The sequence below is a fragment of the Ursus americanus genome, chromosome X (assembly GCF_024610735.1).
Source record: "Ursus americanus isolate L20-20 chromosome X, mUrsAme1.1.p, whole genome shotgun sequence".
NCBI lineage: Eukaryota > Metazoa > Chordata > Mammalia > Carnivora > Ursidae > Ursus > Ursus americanus.
In genome coordinates, this window is record NC_142164.1 from 82,560,950 (window position 1) to 82,584,341 (window position 23,392).

The following is a 23,392-nucleotide window of genomic DNA, read 5'->3' on the forward strand; positions in this document are numbered from 1 at the left end:
AAGGTGGCTTGCCCTCTGGAACTGAGGAGGTGATGGTCTGTCACATCCCATTTTGCCAGCCTGGGCCCTCAGAACAATCCTTAGAGTCATTCATCCCTCTTCCAGAAGGCTAACGCATGTGCGCAACTGAATAGTTTTACCAGTCCATCTCCTACCCGTAGAATCCCAGATACCCTACCGCCTTCCCTCACTGTTTCCTGTCTCTGTCTTCTTCACTCGAAGCTGGAAATGTTTCTACTGACATGGTTGATGGGATCCACAAGCCATTCATCTGATCTCTTTAGCAACTGGTTGTGCATACCTTTGGTGTTCTTTCCAGAGTCCATCTCATGTTTCGCAGTATGGATAGGCTGAACATTTTCCAAATCTTCAAGTTCTGCTTCTTCTCTTACTAACGATTCCTCTCCAATGTCTCTCTTTCCTCCACCATTTTATGGTAAGCAGCAAGGAAAGCACAGGCCATGCCTCTAACACTTTTGCTTAGAAATTTCCACAGCTAACTATCCAAGTTTATCACTTACGATTTCTGCTCTTCACCCAACAGAACACAATTTAGTCAAGTTCCCTGCCACTTTTTAACACGGATCTCCTTTCCCTCCAGTTTCCAGTAACACCCTCCTCACTCCATCGGATACCTCACCCAAAGCCCCTTTAACATCCATATTTCTACCAGCGATCTCTTCAAGGCAATGGAGGCTTTTGCTATCAAGCACCTAAAACCTTTCTAGCCTCTACCCATTGTCCAGTTCCAAAGCCACGTCCATGTCTTTTCCCGTATTTGTTACGGCAGCACCCCACTTCCCAAGTACAAAAATCTGTATTAGTTTCCTAAGACTGTTATAACAAAGTGCCAGCAGCTGGGCAGCTCAAAATATCAGACGTTCACTGCGTCACCGTTCTAGAAACCAGAAGTCCGAAATCAAGGTGTCAGGAGGGCCATGCTCTTTTTGAAGGAGAACCTTCAAAACAGGAAGGAACTCTTCCATGCTTCTCTCTGAGCTCCTGGTGGCCTCGGGCATGTCTCGCCTTACAGAGGCGTCACTCCAGTGACCTGGCCATCCTCTTTTCCTATGTGTCTTCACACTGTCTTTCCTCTGTGTGTGTCCGTCTATGTGTCTAGATTTCCCTTATTTTAAGTCCACTGGTCATACTGGATTAGGACCCACCCTAAAGACCCTGTTTAAGCTTGGTTACTTGGGTAAAGACCCTAATTCCAAAAAAGATCATATCCCGAGGTGCTTAGTCCTAACCAAGGTTAGGACTTAAACATAGCTTACTTGGAGGATACGATTTTACCCATAACACGCTCCTCGGAGTATCTTCGAAGGGCTGTGCTTACCCACTGACAGCAGGTGACTGTAGTTCTCCAGCGTCACATCCTGGTACAGGCGCCTCTGAGCAGGGTCCAGTTGCTGCCACTCCTCCCTGCTGAAGTCCACAGTCACATCCTCGAATGACACGGAGACCTGTAACAACACACTCCTGTTCAAGGCAACATGGTCAGCAGCGGGGGATAGGGAGAGGATCAGTACGAAATTATTTTTAATGATTTTTCTCTCCAGAATATGCTCACAATATGTCTATTAAATACCTAGTTATATATAATGATGTGTAGCATATAAATATCTAATTGTAAATTTTTGCCATTCATTGTATACGGCATTTAGTCAGTCTTTTTTTTTAAGATTTTATTTATTTATTCACGAGAGACAGAGAGAGAGAGAGAGAGAGAGAGAGAGAGAGGCAGAGGCAGAGGGAGAAGCAGGCTCCCCCAAGGAGCAGGGAGCCCGATGAGGGACTTGATCCCAGGACCCTGGGATCATGACCTGAGCTGAAGGCAGATGCTTCACCGACTGCGCCACCCAGGCCCCCCAGTCTTTCATTTTTAAAAATAATAATTTTGTACAGGATTTGACCTTGATGCTATTTTGTTGTTCGTTTTAATGGGAAGTCTGTGTTCTATAACTTTTATTTGTTTTTATTTTACAGCCATTTATTGTGCTCCAGTGAAAAAGAAAGTGCTCGCATTACGAACGCCACTGTCACATCCACATATGCCAGTCGCAGCAAACCAAACCACATGTGTCCGTCCACTGGGTCTCCGGGCATGCAGTTTGCTTCCACTGCAGGAATGGGGAGGGGGCAGGCCAAACCTGGGCTCTGGGGGTTTTGCTTGGGGGGGGACTTCTTGTCCTGGGGGGACCCACCTGTAAGGGAGTCAGGGGACAGCTAGGGGTAGCTTTGCTCAGTGCATCATTTAGGTGCTGTTGGGAACACCCGGCTCAATGTTGGATCCCGCAGCGCTCTGAGGAGGAGGGCCCCTCCCCCACCACAGGCTCCCCAGTCCGAACCCCCAGTGTTAACCCTGTAGGCAGATGCCAGGGTGCTGGAGGACGCCATGCAGGGGGAGGGGATGGTGGAGCCGGCTCAGCCCTGCCGAGAGCAGCAGGCTGTTCTCCAGGGAGAGCCTCCCTGGAGTGAAGGCAGGGTGGGGGGCCCAGGGCCCCAGGCTGAGTTGTAGTAGTTGTGTGGGTGGTGGTTGTGGGTAGGCTAGCCCGGCTGAGTATTGAGGCATCAGGCAGTACTTGGGGTCACAGACCTGGCACAGCAGCCCATACACTGTCACGCTCTGCCATGAGGCCCCCTTGTTGCTGCCCATCTGCAGACTGGCGTTGAGCACGTCACAGTGCTCCATGCCCAGCCCTGGCTTGAGGATCTGTTGCTTGGTCCCGGGTGCAGTCAGGCCGGCCAGGCTGGCTCCCTTGTTGGTAACTACCTGCAGGCTGATGGTGGCCTAGACCAGGGGCTGGTCCTTACCCAGCTTGGGGTCATAGAGGTGGCGCCAGGGGCCATAGGCCGTCACGCCCTGCTGGCTAGCAAACCTGTTGGTGCCAATCTGTAGCCTGATGATGTTCGGCCCTTCTCTTAGCTTCTCTGGCTCAAATTTCTGTTCCTGCTTCTCTGCATACTTCACCCCTACACTCACCTCATTCCCTTTCATCTTGGCCATGGCTGGGGGTGTGCACTGCACCTGGGTGCGGTCGGTATTCTCAAACAGGTCATGGGCCTCAAAAATGTCATGGGCCCTCACCCTATATTTGGTGATGGCCTTGATGCAGTTGCCAATGTTTTCCAGCAGGTGCCAATTTTGGGTCGACTTACCGACCTTTTTCATGGAGCCTGGCTGGAACTTACTGATGAACTGCAAAGAATGATGCCAATTAGAGGCCGTCCATGAAACTGTTGCCGATGCTGTGCCCTATCACCCCCTCGATTCATTCTCGAAGCTCCCGCTCCCGCTTGTGATTGTACTTTTGGGCCAGCTTGTTCTCGACCTCAACAGACAACCCATAGGCGGGGCCCTGGTTGAAGTGAGCAAAGGACATGCTGGCTGGTGGTGGGCAGCAGTGGCAGTGGCACTGAGAACCAAGGGAGCAGCTAAGGCTCCGTCTGCCTGTGTTCTATAACTTCTAGAAGGAAGCATGCATACTTTTTTTTTTTTAACTTTACATAGCTCCCTCTACTGTTGTTTAATTAATTCTTCACAAATATGGCCATTTTCTCTTCATGCCTTTTTACTGCTCATTTCTAATTTAATTCTGTAGTGTTCAGGAAATATATTCTGTATGATTTCAACATACGGTCTATCTGGGAGCATGTTTCATGTGTCCCTGGAAAAGAACATATATTCAGCCATTGACAGCTGTAGTAGACTATAATATATAAATCAAGTTGGCTGAGTGTTGTTGAAATTTTCTATCACCACCCTCACTTGTCTTCTACTTGTTCAACCAATTATTTGTCAACTTTCTGGTAAAAACTGGCAAGGAAATGTTCAAGTTTATATGGCTATGCAAAGGACCTAGAATAGCCAAAGCAAGAAACAGTGTTGAGGATTTATATGTAATGATAAGTCTTACCGTAAAGCTATGATACTTCGGACAGTATGGTATTGATGTAGGTACAGACAGATATATCAGTGGAGAAGAATAGAGAATCCGGAAACAGAACCACACACATATGGACAACTGTTTATTTGACAAAGGTACCAAAGTAATTCAATGGGGAAAAGGAAAGTCTTTTCAAAAAATTGTGCTTGAACAATGGATATGTTTTGGAGGAAAAAACAAACCTTGACCCATAGCTTACACCACATAAAAATTAACAGTAATTAAGTTCCAGTATGACTGAGTTAATTTTATCAGACCAACTTTCACATAGATAACTATACTCTGAACAAAATATTTTGAAAAACCTATCTGGAGACACTGAAGAGTAACAAAAATCAGGTATTTACTGGAAGAGAACTGACAATTAGAAGAAGGGATGGCACTGGATGTGTTTACCAAGTTTACAGCCTTCTGCTTGTAAACAGACCTAGTCACTGCCATGCAGGGTAACTACAATTCCACTAGAAAAACTTCAGTCTTACTGACTTGAAGAAGCAAAGGAGAGTTTTGCGGTCATCATGACCACCAGAAAGTCCAGGGAGATTTCAGATCAAAAAAGGTGCCTAAGATCTGTGTGTTAATTCTTCCTAATCTCTGGTTGAATAAATTAACTAAATTTGAGTTACCACACACCACAGAGGAGACAGTTGCCAATTTGAGTCCAGCCAAATTAGGTGCTTGCTAAACCAAATGAAACAAAAAAATCAGCGATCTTCAGGGGGAAATAAACAGAATTCAAAAGGTCTACGATATGATTCACAACAACCAAGATAACAGCTGAAAATAATCAACATAGAAAGAAACAGAAAGGTACCGAGAAAAATAAAAGAGGTTCAACAGGAAATGTGATCAGAGACTGACCCTGAACTGATTCAAATGCTGGAATTAGCAGTAAAGGATTTTAAACCAGCTGTCTATAAGCATGCTCAAGAACATAAAGAAAAACACATTCACAGTGAAAGAATAATACGATAGTTCAACTGAGAAGAACTATAAAAATAACCACCTAGATTACTATGAACAATTTTATGTGAACAAACTGGACAACCTAGAAGAAATAGATAAATTTCTAGAAACACACAACCTACCAAGACTGAATCATGAAAAAACAGAAAATCTAAACAGACTGAATACTAATAAGGAGACTGAATCAGTAATCAAAAACCTCTCAACAAAGAAAAGTCCAGAATCAAACAGCTTCACTAGGAATTCCACCAAACATTCAAAGAAGAATACCAATCCTTCTCAAACTCTTCCAAAAAACAGGAGAGAATGGAACACTTTGAAATTCATCTAACGAGGTCAAAATTACCCTGATACCAAAACCAGACACCATAAGACAAGAAAATTATAGCTCAATATCCCTGATGAATACAGATGCAAAAATCCTCAACAAAATATTACCAAAATGAATTCCACAATCCATTAAAATAATCATGCAAAATGATCAAATGGGATTTATTCCAGTGATATAAGGATGGTTCAACAACAGCAAATCAATGTGACACATCACACATTAACAAAATAAAGGATAAAAATCATATGATCATCTCAACAGATGCAGAAAAAGAATTTAACAAAGTTCAACATCCATTTATGATAAAAACTCTCAATAAAGCTGGCATAGAGAGAAGGTATCTCAACACATTAAGAACCATATATGACAAGCACACAGCTAACGTCATAATTAACAGTGGAAAGCTGAAAGCTTTTCTAAGATCAGAAACAAGACAAAGATGCCCACTCTTGCCACTTTTATTCAAGGGTATTGGAAGTCCTAGCCAGAGCAATTAGGCAAGAAAAAGAAATAAAAGGCATCCAAATTGAAAAGGAAGATGGCAAACTGTCGCTATTTGCAGATGACATCATATTATACATAGAAAACCCTAAAGATTCCACCAAAAAAATCTGTTAGAACTAAAAAATGAATTCAATAAAGTCGCAGGTCACAAAAATCAATATACAAAAATCTGTTGTGTTTCACTAATAAATTATCAGAAAAAGAAATTAAGAAAACAATCCCATTTATAAACACATTAAGAAAAATACCTCTGTTTAAAAAAAAAGAAAAAGAAAAAAAAGAAAAATACCTAGGAATAAATTACCCAAGGAGGTAAAAGAACTATACATTGAAAATTATAACACATTGATAAAAGAAACTAAATAAGACAAGTAAATAGAAAGATATTCTGTGCTCATGGATGTGAAGAATTCATATTGTTAAAATATTACCAAATTACCAATATTACCATATTACCAAAAACAATCTACAGATTCACTGCAATCCCTGTCAAAATTCCAAAGGCATTTTGCAGAGAAATAGAACAAACCTGAAATATTTATGGAACCACAAAAGACCCTAAATAGCCAAAGCAATCTTCAGAAAGAACAAAGCTGGAAGTATCACAACCCAGATTTCAAACTGTATTACAAGGCTATAACAATCAAAACAGTACGTTATTAGCATAAGAACAGACACTTTAAATCAACGGAATAGAAGAGAGAGCCCAGAAAGTAGCCCACCCATACATGGCCAATTAATTTACAACAAAAGGGACAAAAATATACAATGGAGAAAGAACAATCTCTTCAACAAATAGTGTTAGGAAAACTGGACAACTACATGCAAAACAATGAAATTGGACCACCTTCTTACACCAAACACAAAAATAAATTCAAAATGGATTAGGGGTGCCTGGGTGGCTCAGTTGTTAAGCGTCTGCCTTCGGCTCAGGGCGTGATCCCAGAGTCCTGGGATTGAGCTCTGCATCGGACTCCTCCGCTGGGAGTCTCCTTCTTCCTCTCCCACTCCCCCTGCTTGTGTTCCCTCTCTCGCTGGCTGTCTCTCCCTCTGTGTCAAATAAATAAATAAAATCTTTTTAAAAAACCAAAAAACCAAAATGGATTAAAGACTTAAATGTGAGATCTGAAACCATAAAACTCCTAGAAGGAAACACAGGCAATAATCTCTTTAACGTCAGTCTAAGCAACATTTTTTGTAAATATGTCTCCTCAGGCAAGGGAAACATAAGCAAACATAAACTATTGGCACTACACCAAAATAAAAAGCTTACGCACAGCAAAGGAAACCATCAACAAAACAAAAAGGCAGCCTAGTGAAAGGGAGAAGATATTTGCAGATGATATATCTGATAAGGTGTTAATATCCAGAATACATAAAGAACTTATAAAACTCAATTCCAAAATAAACCCCCCACCAAATAATCTGATTTAACAATAGGCAGAAGACCAGAATAGAAATTTTTCCAAAAAAGACACACATGAAAAGATGCTCAACACCACTGATCATCACGGAAATGCAAATCAGAACCACAGTGAGTTATCACCTTACACCTGTCAGAATGGCTAGAATCAAAAAGAAACAACAAGTGGTGAGGATGTGGAGAAATGGGAACCCTTGTGTACTGTTGGTGGGAAGGGAAATTGGTGCAGACACTGTGGAAAATCACGTGGCGGTTCCTCAAAAAATTAAAAATAAAGTACCATATGATCCAGCAATTCCACTACTGGGTATTTACCCAAAGAAAATGAAATCACTAATTCAAAAAGATACGTCACCCCTTTGTTAACTGCAGCATTACTTACAATAGCCAAGATATGGAGGCAACTCAAGTGTCCATCGATAGATGAATGGATAAAGAAGATGGGGTATATAAAACAAAATATTACTCAGCCTTGCCATTTGTGACAACATGGATGGACCTAGAGGGTATTATGCTAAGCAAATTAAGTCAGACAGAGAAGACAAATACCACATGATTTCACTTATATGTGGACTCTAAAAAACAAGACAAACGAACAAACAAAAAAACAGACTCTTAAATACAGAGAGCAAACTGGTGGTTGCCAGAGGAGATGGGTGAAATAGATAAAGGGGATTAAGAGGTACAAGCTTACAGTTATAAAATAAGTAAGTCATGAGATGAAAAGTACAGCAAAGGAAATACAGTCAATGATACTGTAATAATGTATGGAGACTACACTTATTGTACTGAGCACTGACTAATATATAGAATTGCTTAATCAAGATACTGTACACCTGAAACTAACATGACATTTTACGTTAGTTATATTTCAATTAAAAAAAGGAAAAAGACCCTAAAATTAAAAGTGCCCTAAAGAAAACATAAGAGAATATCTTTGCAACACTGAGTCAAGCAAGGATTTCTTGTAGTACAAAAAACAATAAATATGAAAGAGGATTTTGATAAATGGGACCTCACCAAAATTAAAACTCCTGCTCATCAAAAGATGCCATGAAGAGGGGCGCCTGGGTGGCTCAGTCGTTAAGCGTCTGCCTTCGGCCCAGGGCGTGATCCCAGGGTTCTGGGATCGAGCCCTGCATCAGGCTCCCTGCTCCACTGGGAAGCCTGCTTCTTCCTCTCCCACTCCCCCTGCTTGTGTTCCCACTCTCACTGGCTGTCTCCTCTGTCAAATAAATAAATAAAATCTTTAAAAAAAAAAAAAAGATGCCATGAAGAAAATGAAAAATCAAGACACCGCCTGGGAGAAAATATTTGCGACACATACACAAAACACCCATAGTGAGAACACAGAAAGAACTCCTACAAAGTAAGAACAAAAAGACACATAACCCAACTTTTTTAAACGGGCAAAATCCTTGAACAGACACCAAAAAAGATCTACAAATGGCCAATAAAGCATATGAACAGATGTTCAACAGCTTTATCCCTGGTAACTGAACACTAGAAACATTCAAAATGTTCATCGGCAGGTGACTGCATATGCAAATTGTGCTATATTCATACCCTGGAATGCTCAGCAATAAAAAGGGAAGAGCTGGTGACAGACACAACATGTATGAGTCTCCAAAATATTTGTTCGTTTAGAAACAGAAGCCAAACACAGACCAAATGATTCCATTTCTATGATAATCCAGAACAAGCAGAGCTAATCTATAGGGATTAAAAATCTTAAAAAATGGTCGCCTCAGGGGTAGGATACTGACTGGTCAAGGGGATGATGGACCTGTTCTGTATTTTAGTTCGACTGGTGGTTACATAAATATATTTGTCAAAACTCATCAAACTATACATAATTCAATGTCTTTCAAATATAGCTCAGTTTCAAAAAACAAAGAAAACAAAAGCGCGTGTTAGAAATATACTTAGCGTACACTGTAGGCCCCAAAGAGAAAGGAGTTCTACTGGGGGTGTAGGGTTAGGGTCCTTAGAGTTGGTACAGTTCAAAAAAAATGTTGGGGGGGGGTAGTAAGTATGATGGAGATACATGGGGGAAATATTCTCTAGAAAAGACAAAGAGAAAGGTATGGAGAAAGGAAAATACATGGTAATTAAGGAAGAACGAATAGCTCTGTAAAAAAGGAGAGAAGACTATAAAATATGTCAGGCAGGTGATTGTAAGAAAAACAGCCCAAGGAAGTATGCTAGAGTCTGATCATGAAAACAGTGTAAATTCTTTTCATAATACAGTTGTACCTTGTTTTATTGGGCTTCCCTTTATTGCATGTTGCTGATACCCCATTTTTTACAAATTGAAGGTTTGCTGCAACCCTGCATTGAGCAAATCTATTAGCACCATTTGTCCAATAGCATTTGCTCATTTCGTGTCTCTGTGTCACATTTTGGTAATTCTCGCAGTATTTCAAACTTTTTAATTATTATTTTCTTTGTTACGGTGATCTGAGATCAGTGATCTTGGATGTCACTACTGTAATTGTTTCGGAGTACCATGAACTGCGTCCATATAAGACAGTCTCCTTGGGCCTCCCTATTCCCTGAGACACAACAATATTGGAATCAGACCCATTAACAGCCCTAGAGTGGCCTCCAAGTGTTCAAGTGAAAGGAAAAGTCACATGTCTCTCACTTTTTTTTAAAGATTTTTTTAAATTTATTTATTCGACAGAGATAAAGACAGCCAGCGAGAGAGCGAACACAAGCAGGGGGAGTGGGAGAGGAAGAAGCAGGCTCATAGCGGAGGAGCCTGATGTGGGGCTCGATCCCACAACACCGGGATCATGCCCTGAGCCGAAGGCAGACGCTCAACCGCTGTGCCACCCAGGCGCCCCCACATGTCTCTCACTTTAGACCAAAAGCTAGAAATGATCAAGCTGAGTGAAGAAGGCCTATCAAAAATGGAGATAAACCAAAAGTTAGGCCTCTTGCCCCAGTTAGCCAAGTTGTGCAATGCAAAGAAAAGTTCTTGAAGGATATTAAAAGTGCTTCTTCAGTGAACACATGACTGTTAAGAAAGTGAGACTACCTTCCGGCTGATATGGAGGAAGTTTGAGTGGTCTGGGAAAGAAGACCAAATAAGCAAACACACTCCCTTAAGCCAAAGCCTAATCCAGCACAAGGCCCGAACTCTCTTCAATGCTGTGAAAGCTGACAGAGGTGAGGAAGCTGCGGAAGAAAAGTCTGAAGCTAGCAGAGGTTGGTTCATGAGGTGTAAGGAAAGAAGCTGTCTCCTTAACATCAAAGCGCCAGGCGGAGCAGCCAAGTGCTGACGGAGAAGCTGTATCAAGGGATCCCGACGATCCAGCTAAGATCGTTCATGAAGATGGCTACATTAAAAAACATATTTTAATGTAGATGAAACAGCCTTCTGTTGAAGGAAGATGCCAGTTGGGACTTCCAGAGCCAGAGGGAAGTCAATGCCTGGTTTCGAAGCTTCAGCGGCCAGGCTGACTCTCTTGTTAGGGGCTAGTGCAGCTGATAACCTTAGGTTGAAGCCAGTGCTCATTTACCATTCTGAGAATCCCAGGGCTCTTAAGAATGATGCTAAACTGACTATAACTCTATAAATGGAAGAACAGAGCCCGGATGACAGCGTATCTGTTTACAACATTACTGGATATTTTAAGCCCACTGTTGAGACCCGCTGTTTAGAGACAAAGATTCCTTTCAAAATATGACTGCTCATTGACAACGCTCCTGGTCAGCCAAGAGCTCTGATGGAGATGGACAAGGAGATGAATGCTGTTCTCACGCCTGCTAACATAACATCCATTCTGCAGCCCATGGATCAAGGAGTCATTTTAACTTTCAAGTCTTACTATTTAAAAAACCCACTTTGTAAGACTATGGCTGCCATAGATGGTGATTCCTCTGATGGATCCGGGCAAAGTAAATTGAAAACCTTCTGGAAAGGATTCACCCATTAAGAACATTCATGGTTCGTGGGAAGAGGTTGAAACTTCACCATTAACAGGATTTTAGAAGACACAGATTCCAACCTACACTCATGGATGCCTTTGAGGGGTTCAACACTTCAGTGGAGGAAGTAACTGCAGATGTGGAGAAACAGCAAGAGAACTAGAATTAGAAGTGGAGCCTGAAGATGTCAGAGAATTGCAGTCTCACGATGAAACTTTAATGGATTGCTTAATGGAGTTGCTTTAACGGAAAGCAATGGAGTTGCTTCTTATGGATAAACAAAAAAAAATGGCTTCTTCTTTTTTTTTTAAGTAAGCTCTACCCCCATCATAGGGCTTGAACTCATGATCTTGAGATCAAGAGTCACATGCTTTACTGACTGAGCCAGCCAGGCGCCCCAGCAAGTGGCTTCTTGAGATAGAATCTACTCCTGGTGAAGCTGCTGTGATGATCACTGAAAGGACAACAAAGGGTTTAGAGTATTACAAACATTCGGTTGACAGAGCAGTAGCAGGGTTGGAGAGGACTGCTCCGATTTTGAAAGAAATTCTACTGTGGGTAAAATGCTATCAAACGGCATCACACGCTACAGAGAAATCACTCATGAAAAGGAAGAGTCAATCCCCACAGCAAACTTCATCATTGTCTTATTTTAAGAAATTGCCACAGTCACCCTGACCTTCAGTGCCCACCACCCTGATCAGTCAACAGCCATCAACACTGAGGCAAGATCCTTCATCGGCAAAAAGATTTTGACTCGCTGAAAGCTCCAGGTGATGGTGAGCATTTTTTAGCAATAAAGTATTTCTTAATTAAGGTAAGTACTTTTTTTTAGACAGAATGGCACTGCACACTCTATAGACTGCAGTAGAGTGTAAACCTACCTTTTATATGCACAGGAAATCAAAAAAATTCATTTGACTCGCTTTATTGCAATATTCCTTTTATTGCAATGGTCTGGATGTGAACCTGAGATATCCCCAAGGTATGCCTGTAGGTCACCACTGAAGTGTTTTATGTATCAGGAAGGAGATATGACTTGAGTTTCATATTAAAATGATTATCTTTCTGGGGCACCTGGGTGGCGCAGTCGGTGAAGCGTCTGCCTTCGGCTCAGGTCATGATCTCAGGGTCCTGGGATCGAGCCCCATGTCGAGCCCCACGTCGGGCTCCCCACTCAGCAAGGAGCCTGCTTGTCTCTCTCCCGTTGCCCCTCCCTCTGCTTGTGGGCTCTCTCTCTCAAATAAATAGAATCTTCTAAAAATTAAAAAAATGATTATCTTTCCTCTAAGTACTGCACTTTAGGATAAATAGTTGGTTATGGAATTTTATTCTTTGCAGAAGTATTCCAGCTAATAGGTGCTAATAAAAGCAGAGATCTTCAAAGGGTGTAAAACTATTAGGTGAAAGACTGAAGAAACTTTACCATCTGGCTCAGGTTGATGACCCCTGAACACACTGCGAGAGATAACCAGGCATTACGTTCCTCCTGGAGGTATGAATTAGCAAGCCCTCACCACCACCTATGAAGTATTCTTGCCAAGAAATTAAATCTGAATTGATCAGACCTCTAGGTTTATCAGTTCGAATTAAAATGGAGATACAGGAACTGCTAAATAAATAACCATGAGAATACAACTGGCAAATTCCAAAAATGTGGGACCTAGGTCAGGGCAAAGGGCCCAGTTTCTTCAACAAACAAATAGCAGGGGGGAAAATACAAGGGAGGACAATGTGTCAGACCTGTTACAAATTAAAAGGGACATGAGAGACTATTGACAGACAATTCTCCAGGCATCTCACATTTCTGCATGCCTTGCAAGCAGACTCACTGATGGCTTTTTTTTCTGAACTGTCTTTTTTTTTTTTAAGACTTTACTTATTTATTTGAGAGAGAGAGCGCGCGCACACGAGTACACACACACACACACACACACACACACACACCAGCGAGAGGCGGAGGGGCAGAGGGAGAGGGAGAAGCGGACTCCCTGCTGAGCAGAGAGCCTGACTCAGGGCTGGATCCCAGGGCCCTGGAATAATGAATGACCTGAGCTGAAGGCAGACACTTAACCCGACTGAGCCACCCAGACACCCCCCACCCCAAACTGTCCTTTCAAGCATGTTTATACAGCAAACAGCCTTAAAAGATAGAGTCCCCCAACTCCAGAGCAAGGGACAGGTTATATAAATTACACTCAAGGTAATTTCAGGTGCCTGGGTGGCTTAGCAGGAAGGCTCAGGGTTGGGCTCCCTGCTCAGCAGGGGGTCTGCTTCTCCCTCTCCCTCTGCCGCCCCCCCCTCCCCCGCTTGTGCTCTCTCTTTCTCCCTCTCTCTCTCTGTCAAATAAATAAATAAAATATTTTTTTAAAAAAGGTAATTTCTCCCTCCAGGCAAAGATCAGGTTGCTCACTATGAAAGATGTGGCGTCCAGAGGCTTGGGGGTTCCTCCCATATAATGGAACCCACTGCATGTGCAAGTATCATCTGGCCTTCTTTGCATCACCCTGTGGGAACTGAGGCTTAGAGAAGCGGCAAATGTTCACATTGGCTCCCACGACTATCCTGAGTATTCAAGTCCTTTGTCTCTGACTCAGCAGTCTCATGTCTTCCGCCAGCCTCCATGAATCTGTGGCAGGCTGTTGTTAGCTTGCAAATGGGATAAAATTTCAGACCCTTTGCAGTTCTTGGAAGTTTGGGTGATTAGGAATGGTTGCGCCCAGAGATGGGGCTTTCCAGAAAAGGGAAGAATGAAGGCGTCGTGGGCTTCTGTGGTAGGCAGAATGATGACCCTATCACCATTACCACAAAGATGTTCACGTCCTAATCCCTGGGACCTGGGACCTTTGAGGGAAGTCCATGGGAACCAACAATGAATATGTTGACCTTATGAAGGCTCCCCTGTCACATAAAACTTATATGAAGTAAATATGTATGCTCTTCTCTTATTAATCTGTCTTTGTCAGTTTCATTTTCAGACCAAGCCAAGGACCCTAAGAAGGTCAACCTAAACTTTTTCCTCCCTTAAACGATCATGAAAATGGGCAGCGAGTGCCCCCAGATTAAAGTGGATATGCAAAAAAAAAAAAAAAAAAAGGTGCCACTATCCTCGGAAAGCCAATGGGCACAGCTAGAAAGCAACGTGGCTGTGGCTATGGAATTGAGGCATCCCCGATGTTGAAACAGACGGCGCCGGTCATGAGGACCTAACCATCTGACACAGAGCTCTGTGCATCCTGAAAACAGGAGCTGTTCATTTGGGTAAGTCCTGAGTAGCTGCTTCATGGTTCAAACCCAAAAATAAACATAAAGATGGATCCATGCTGGTTGGCCTGGATCCACCCTCTCACTCCATGTCTCCCCCCTTCCTCTCTTTCTACCCTGACATCAGCTGCTTTGAAGAAATGATTAGGGGTGGGACAGAGGCTCCCTGTTCCCAAGAGGGACCAAAGGCCAAACACAGCCCCTGAGTATGCTGGAGAACTTCAGGGGTGGGAGTGCACCCATTTTTAAGACTCTTTTGGAGACAGGCACCCGAGACCGTCCCATCTGATCTCAAGGGGGCAAGGGAACACCCAAATTCAACCAATGGGCTTTTGGCATGGATTAGCAAGGAAAGGAAGGTTGTGACGGGGGGTGGGGAGGCTTTGGGCCAATTCAGTATACAGTCATTGTGGCTTCCGTGGCTAAATGCATCACCGGTATGGTGTTTCATGGGCTTGTTCTGTGAATGTTCATAAAGTCCAAAGGGGGTCCTCCCATTCAGGGACTGCCCTAGGTGAAGACATGGTAGTGGGACATGCAAATTGCTCCCCAACCTATCTCCCTATCCTCTCCCGGGTGGCCCAACAGAAACAGCAGAGAATCCCTGGAGGACAAAGGGAAGTCACAGCCTTGATTAAGACCAATATGCAGCAGGTGCAGTAAGATATGTAACACATCAATACGACCACCTCGTAGGGCCAGTGAAAAAGTCCAGCAGAAGCCACACGCTCGCCGTGGATTTCTGCCCACAGAATTCAGCTGTCGATCCCGTGCACCTGGCTCTTCCAGATACTGCGACTGTAACTAAATAGACAGCACAGACCGATGTCATTTGGGATGCTGGCTTGGACACTGCATTAAGTTTTCTTTTCTGTCCCAGTGGAGTTGGAAGATCCTCTTCCATGGGTCTCTCATGCTCTGCTGGCTTGGACAAGAAAGCAAGCTCTAAACACTTGTTCCCTGGCATTTCTCAGGTTCGTGTGTGTGGCAAGCAACTTTGAGGCTGGCTTGCAGGCTGCTAGTAAGCAGCAGATTACCCGGAGCTCTGTCGTGCAACCCACTGCCTGCACACACAGCTGTCAAGGACAACCTGAGTTCCCGTGGGAGAACTGTGGCCATCAAGGAAACACAAATCGAAACCACACTGAGATACCACCTTACGCCAGTTAGAATGGCAAAAATTAACAAGACAAGAAACAACAAATGTTGGCGAGGATGCGGAGAAAGGGGATCCCTCTTACACTGCTGGTGGGAATGCAGGCTGGTGCAGCCACTCTGGAAAACAGGATGGAGGTTCCTCAAGACATTAAAAACAGAGCTACCCTATGACCCAGTGATTGCACTACTGGGTATTTACCCCAAAGATACAGATGTAGTGAAAAGAAGGGGCACATGCACCCCAATGTTCACAGCAGCAATGTCCACAATAGCCAAACTATGGAAGGAGCTGAGATGCCCTTCAACAGATGAATGGATAAAGAAGATGGGGTTCATATATATATGATGGAATATTACTCAGCCATCAGAAAGGATGAATACCTACCATTTGCATCGACAAGGATGGAACTGGAGGGGATTGTGCTGAGTGAAATAAGTCAAGCAGAGAAAGACAATTATCATATGGTTTCACTCATATGTGGAATATAAGGAATCGTGCAGAGGACCACAGGGAAAGGGAGGGAAAATCGGGAAGAAATCAGAGAGGGAGACAAACAGTGAGAGACTCTTGACTGGGGGAAACAAACTGAGGGTTGCAGAAAGGGAAGTGGGTGGGGGGGATGGGGTAACTGGGTGATGGGCATTAAGGAGGGCGTGTGTTGTGATGAGCACCGCGTGTTATATGCAACTAATGAATCACTGAACACTACATCAAAAACTAATGATGTACTATATGTTGGCTAATTGAATTTAAATTTAAAAAATAGTAAAAAATAAAAACATGGAGCTTTCCCTGTAACCAAAACAGAGACCCTTCCCCCCTTCCCTTAGAGTATTTCCTTAAGAAAACTGGTATTTGTAAATCCTTCCTCTGCCCCTTGGATATATATGTAAATCTTAAAAAAGGCTAAATAAGCCTTTTGTCAGCATTACAACCCAGGGATGTTTTCTCTAGGGAAGCCATTGCTTTCAAATGGAAACATCAAGGAAGACAGTGTTCCTATCCACCCCCCCCTTGTGGGGGAATTTGATTCTGCCTTTTAGATGAAGCAATTAACTGGCACAAATGGCCACTCCAATTACCAGGTGAAATTTAGGAGGAACTATGCAAGAATGTGTAGCAAATGGTGCCGTCAGGTCCTTTCCATGAGGACTAGCTACCATTTATCTTGAAAACATGCAGATAATGGACTATATCTGCTCCGCTACAAAAGAGGGTGAGATTTCTTTCTGTCTTTGCAATCTCTTTAGCAGATTACCCACAATGCAAATCAGTCTGGTTTAATACTCAGTAGTAAAATGCTTTTCTTTTTTTTTAACATTTGTAGAAAGAATTTCCTAGATTGCCAGATTTTATTTTTAATTTTCCCCAACAATCCGCTGATAAGGATGGGATGGCCATCCTGAAAGTTCCTGAACTGAGGGGCACCTGGGGGGGTCAATGAGTTAAGCATCTGACTCTTGGTTTCGGCTCAGGTCATGATCTCAGGGTCTTGAGATCAAGCCCCATGCTAGGTTCCATGCTCAGTGCGGAGTCGGCTTGTGATTTTTCCCCCTTCCTCCCCTCCCCCTCTGCTTCTACCTGCCCCACCCCCCCCAAAAAAATTCCTGAACTGAGCAGAGCAGAAGGTGAATTATAAAATATCTCCCTTCTAGCTCTTGTGCATTTTTCAAATACTAGCTGGACAAATCATGCTCTCCAATTCTAGATCTTATCCTTGAGTAAACACGTATAATACAGGACCTAAAATCTATCAGGGTCACCACTAGTTTTGATGGTAGAAAAATATGGTAAGCCAGGAATGTTGCCTGCGGGTCTCTCTCTTAAAGAGCTAACGTGTCTCCAGATAGCATTTGGAATGGAATCTATGTGGAATGAGAATCCAGTATTACAGTGGCCTGAGGACAAGGCCTTTGGTTTGAGTGAATTGACTTGTCTGTGGTGGTTATTAGAAGGACCCCACCTTCAGGAAATGAATCACTTGTGTTCCTGGGATGAATCTCATTCCAGGGAAAAAGTTAAAAATTATTTGGAAAAAAAATGAGCAAAACCAAAGAAGAAATGAAAGAATTAAAGCCACTTTTTCTTTACCAACCTCTCCTCCTTTCTCTGCCGTCCCCACTCCCTTCCTTGCTCCCCTTCCCTTAGATATCTTTATCCCTTCCTGTCTCTAACTCCTGGTAAGAGGGAAGCTGTGATCTTTGAGACAGGCAGTTCTGTTCATTAGCAGATTGCCCTGCAAAGAGGGAAAAGGGCACAACTTTTTGAGCCAGTAATGAATTATGTGCCCTGTGTGAGGTCTGCGTGCCTCACGCCCCAGCTCTAATCTATTTCATGCTTCAGCTAGCCTCCCCCTCCAAGAGTCCCTTCTTATCCACATACCGTGTGGCTAGGAAAACAGAGATGGTAAAACAGCACCATCAGGGAATAATTGGGAACTTGGCTAAAAGGCTGTGTCTTCCTACGAAAGCAACAGGATAGAGAGTAGCAAGGGCAGTCACTTGGAAAAGACAAACCAAAAAGGTGCTAGGCTGAAAAATACCAACACGGGGATACCAAATCCCCCATACGTGACACCAGGGTGTCGTCTAATTCGACATTTTCCCTCATTCGGTGAGAAGACAGACAGCCCTTCCTTTTTTTTTTTTTAAGATTTTATTTATTTATTCGACAGAGATAGAGACAGCCAGCGAGAGAGGGAACACAAGCAGGGGGAGTGGGAGAGGAAGAAGCAGGCTCCCAGCAGAGGAGCCTGATGCGGTGCTCGATCCCAGAACGCCGGGATCACGCCCTGAGCCGAAGGCAGACGCTTAACGACTGAGCCACCCAGGTGCCCCGACATTCATGTTTTTTTAAAGATTTTATTTATTTGTCAGAGAAAGAGAGAGAGAGCGCAAAAGTAGGAGGAGCGGCAGGCAGAGGGAGAGGAGAAGCAGGCTCCCCTGCTGAGCAGGAAGCCGGATGCAGGGCTTGATCCCAGGACCCTGGGATCATGACCTGAGCCAAAGGCAGACGCTTAACCGCTGTGCCACCCAGGCGCCCCGACAGACAGCCCTTCCTAACCTCATAAAGTTGATGTCATTAAGAAGCTAGCTGGGCTCCCCAGAAGGGACTTGGAAGAGGAAGAATGCCCTTCTGCTCTGCCAACTTTACTCATCCAAGGCCGCCTTCTCCCGTGCCCAGGGAAGAGCCACAGAAGTTTGCACACGTACTTGGCAGTGCTTTTGCAGCTTACAAACCCCACACGTGGGGATGTGCAGCGGCTGCTGCACAGAATTCTGCAACCAGCAGGCTTTGCTTGTTTGGTGGAACAAGCCCGTCAGGACTGGAAGATGACCCCCTGCGTCAGGGGGTATCATGGCTCAAAGACTCCAACTATCTACTGCCAACCCCCCCAATCATGGAAAAACTAAGGGCTTGGGGTGCCTGGGTGGCTCAGTCGGTGAAGCATCTGCCTTCGGCTCAGGTCATGATCCCAGGGTCCTGGGATCGAGCCCCACGTTGGGCTCCCCGCTCAGCAGGGAGTCTGATTCTCCCTCTGCCCCATCCCCCTGCTTGTGCTTTTCCCCTCTCTCTCTCTCAAATAAATAAATAAAATCTTTAAAAAAAACCCTAAGGGCTTTGGGGACCCACTGAAAGGGGCTGCAAATGGCCACACTTGAATTCTTTCTAGCTAAAAGTGAGTTGAGAGAAATGACGGCAGTGTGCCCAGATGAGTGAGTTTCCTGTTGATGTTCATCAGCACTTTGAAGAGGCTTTCTCACAAGTTACTGCGAGGGATCCAGGAGCAGACCAAGGTCACCTGCTGGTACTACCCACCTCAGTCTCTGCCCAGGACAGACTATTGTTCAAATCCTCGCAGCAGCTGCTGCGTCTGGAGACGATCTAGAGAAAGATGATGAAGGAGAGAAGCGACCAAAAACCACTGTGTTAGCTGCTCGGTTACAAGTATTTTCTAAGGGAATGTCCCTACTCTGGACAACATGAGGGGAGCTGAGGCAGCCGGGAAAACTGTATGTCGTTGTTGCAAGAAGCCAAGACATTGGAAGAAGGTTTATAGGAAGAGACTCCAGAGGACAGAGATAAGAACAAGGAACAAGGGAATCAGGAGAAAACCCTCAGTCAGGGAATAAGAGGCAAATGGCTCAACACTGACCCGTGGAGGAAGCCTTGGAGGTGGGACCTGGCGAACCACAGGTTCAATAACTTCCCCTCAGGCTAAACTATGCTTGCCTTTTCCGGTAAACACGGACGCTGCTCATTCTGCAGTTCCTTCAGAAAAGTGTCACTAGCATCTAGTGGTAGGTCCACACTGGTTCTTGACATTTCATGGAAGCCTTCTATTTGTTCCTTTTCTTCCACGGTTTCCATACAGACAGGTCATGTGAGGAAGAACATGCTTTCTTACTTTCTCCTGTAAACCTAAGGGCAAGAGACCCGCTTGCAAATTTGCTGAGCGAAAGAAAGGCCACCATATTCGGAGCCCTGGGCGGAGTGCAGTGGTGCTCCCTGCAGAAAAGACAACCGATCTGGTGGCTCCATGGCTACAGAAAGAAAAGGGGTGTGGGAGACAGTGGCAGTCTCACTCTGTGCCGCAAAATACCCCACACTGGGACAAATCAATGCATTGCTTTGGGGCCCTAGAAAATAATGATATTGGTTCAATTAAAGGCCTAGAATTGTTCAAAGAACCTTACCAGAAATATAAGCTCTGGCTATGTGTAAAACAATATCCTTTGCTGAGAGTCCCATTAGAGAGAATAAAATCGGTTATGAAAAAATTAGAAAAACCAGGGATAATTTAAAAAGAGAATTCACCCTCTGATACTCCTATACTCCCAGTAAAGAAGGAAGGTAAATTTGATGAAGGTGGACCGTCACTACATAGATTTGTACAAGATTTTAGAGAAGTAAATAAATTTGTTGTTCCATTAACCCCTAGAGTTCCTCACCCAGCCACTACTCTGACTTTGGTACCAGAGACTGCAAAGTTGGTCTCTGTAATTTATCTGTGTTCTATTTTTTCTGTTCCTCTAGCTTATGAGTCTATATTCTTTTTTTTTAAGTGGTTAAGATGGCATATATTTTAAAAATATTTATTTGTCAGAGAGCGAGCGAGCGAGTGCGTGTGCACACAAGCAGGGGGAGCTGCAGGCAGAGGGAGAAGCAGGCTCCTCGCTGAAGGAGGAGCCCCATGTGGGGCTCGATCCCAGGACCCCGGGATCATGACCTGAGCCAAAGGCAGATGCTTAACCCACTGAGCTACCCAGGTGCCCCATGAGTCTAAATTTGTAAGGATTTTACTTCTTAAGGACTCTAGTATTTATGGCAAGGGACTCTCCTACTACTTACTCAAAGCCACTTGCAGGAAAGCTTAGTGAAATCTGTCCCACTAGAGGAACTGATAATTATTCAATATGCAGATGATTTGCTACGAGCCTCTGAAACTAAAGAGCAATGCAAAACTGGTACTTTGGCTTTGTTACCATTCCTTGCTTCACTGGGGCATAGGCCTCTCTGGACAAATTCTAATCCTGCCATCCTGGAATAAAATATCGAGGTTATCTGTTGTCAGCTAAGGGATGTAATTTAGCAGATGAAAGGCTCTAGTCCAATAAGACATTCAGACAATTTGAGGGACTAGGAGGGTACCGCACCCAGTGGACCCCAGCTTCTGCGGGGGTTGGGGGGGCAGAACCTCTAGTGGGGCACTTGGATAGCGAGGCTGCAGAGTCTCTGATTTGGTCCCTAGGACCCGAAGAGGCCTGTGAACGACGGAAATTGGCTGTAGCCTCTCCCCCACCTTTGGAGATTCCAAATCTTGAAAAACCTTCCTGCTGGTCTTGCGGAACTTTAACTCCAAAGATGGGGTTCAACTATAGACCAACGGCACATTTCTCAGTTTTGGATGCTTTGGTGTGGTGGAAGCAGCCACCACACTTAGTGAAAAGACTCAAGCCCTTAGGTGGGATGGCTTGACTTTTCTGCACGTCCCACATGCTATGACAGCTACCTTCCAAGTATATAAGAGCCAGCATTTATTGGTAGCCCCATCTGACTGTGAATAAAGATCATTATCCAGTCCTACTAATCTTGTGCTTGGAAGATGTAATCTCCTAAACCCTGCTACTCTTCTACCAGATCTTGGCCAAAAAAGATGATCATGAGTGTATAACGGTAACGGACGGCACTAGGCAGCAATCTGAGGTTTCCGATATTCCTTTTCTTTTTTAAGTTTTTTTTTTTTTATTTGACAGAGATAGAGACAGCCAGCGAGAGAGGGAACACAAGGGGGAGTGGGAGAGGAAGAAGCAGGCTCATAGTGGAGGAGCCTGATGTGGGGCTCAATCCCAGAACGCCGGGATCACGCCCTGAGCCGAAGGCAGACACGTAACCGCTGTGCCACCCAGGCGCCCCTCCGATATTCCTGTTCAAAGTGCATATTTGATAACATTTACTGATGGATCATTGGCCCGGGAGGAAAAGAGCCATCTTGAGGCTTTACGCATTGTGGCAACTGCTCAGGAAATCTTGGAAGCTTATGTTTTGCCTGGAATTAAATCGGCAGGAGCAGCCAAGTTAACAGCAGCTCTAGGACTGCAATTCGTGGTTTGGGACTTAAAAGTGAATCTATATACTGATAGTAAATATGCATTTGGTGTCTATTACGTCATAAGGAAAATGTGAAAAAAATAGGGGATCCCTGACTTCAGTGGGAACTGAAATATCTCGTGGAAAATGAATATCCCAGTTGTTAGTGGCTTCACAACTGCCCGCTCAGGTATCAGTAATCCGTTGCAAAGCGCATACAGGGCAGAATGACTGAACTTCTAAAGGCAAGGATTTCGCTGGCAGAGCTGTGGAAGTCACTGGTAAAATGTGGTGGACTCAACTTAGAAGCCCCACTTCTGACACACGAAGAAACTCTCATCCTTTTTTAAACAGATGCCTTCCAAAAGGAAATGGACAGATTAAGAAAGGGGCTAAAAAAATTCAACTGTACCATGGTTATTACCTAACAATATAATGCCTGGTCCACAGTCTTTACAAATTTGCTTGGTATTGTTGGGTCATCAACAAAATCAGCCAAGTCAGAGAGGGATTTTAAAGGCCTTAGCCTCTTACGACGTTCACCAAAAAGATGAACTTCTTCAAAACATATTAAAGAGGAGTGCTCTTTGTCAGCAGAATACTTTCCAGGCTGTTCCCAAGGTAAGCGGCAGAAGTTTTCCCCAACCAGCTTTACCAGAACCTGGTGGCAGGTGGATTTCACAAAATCGATGCCTGCCGGAAAGATAAGAGGTTTTGTCTAGGTATGAAATGTGTGATGTCAGGAGAGCCTGAAATTTTCCTTTCTTCAAAAGCCAATGTGCAGGCAATGGTAAACATTCTTTTAATAAACAGAATTCCCACTTTGGGGATACCAGAGCGTACAGAATCAGACAGAGGAAGTCAATTTATTTCTACTCTTATTTAGGGAACGATGCAAATGATTTCTATAAGCTATCACACAGTCTGTCATTCTTTGTTCTGTGGACATGCAGAACAAATGAATCAAACTCTAAAAAAAAAAAAAAAAACCACTGGCCAAAATTCAGTGTCCAATTAGGGTAAAAATGGCCTATGGCTTTATCACTAGCTTTGTTAAAAATCAGAACCCCTGCCAGCAAGCACAGAATCTCTCTCTTTAAACTTATGGTTGGCAGGCCATAAATTTTGGTGTGAGACCATGGCCTGTACCTAACTGAATCCTCTCATAATCATATTCAATACTTAAAAGGGTTTCTCTCTTCCCTAGAAGCTCTGGGACATAAAGTCATAAGAACCTGGAAGGACCCCCTGAAAGAAGTCTGCCACCT

At 43.9% G+C, this 23,392-nt stretch overlaps 1 protein-coding gene and 1 pseudogene across 1 annotated transcript in view; both read right to left on the minus strand.

Moving 5' to 3' along the window:
* ZNF81 (zinc finger protein 81) overlaps window positions 1-23,392 on the minus strand; it is a 98,089-nt gene that overhangs the window by 24,140 nt on the left and 50,557 nt on the right. The window contains exon 2 of the mRNA XM_045790878.2: window positions 1,340-1,466. Coding sequence (XP_045646834.2) covers window positions 1,340-1,466 — 127 coding nt within the window. The remainder of the gene's footprint in view (window positions 1-1,339; window positions 1,467-23,392) is intronic.
* Window positions 2,360-5,928, minus strand: LOC123787951 (calponin-1 pseudogene; annotated as a pseudogene).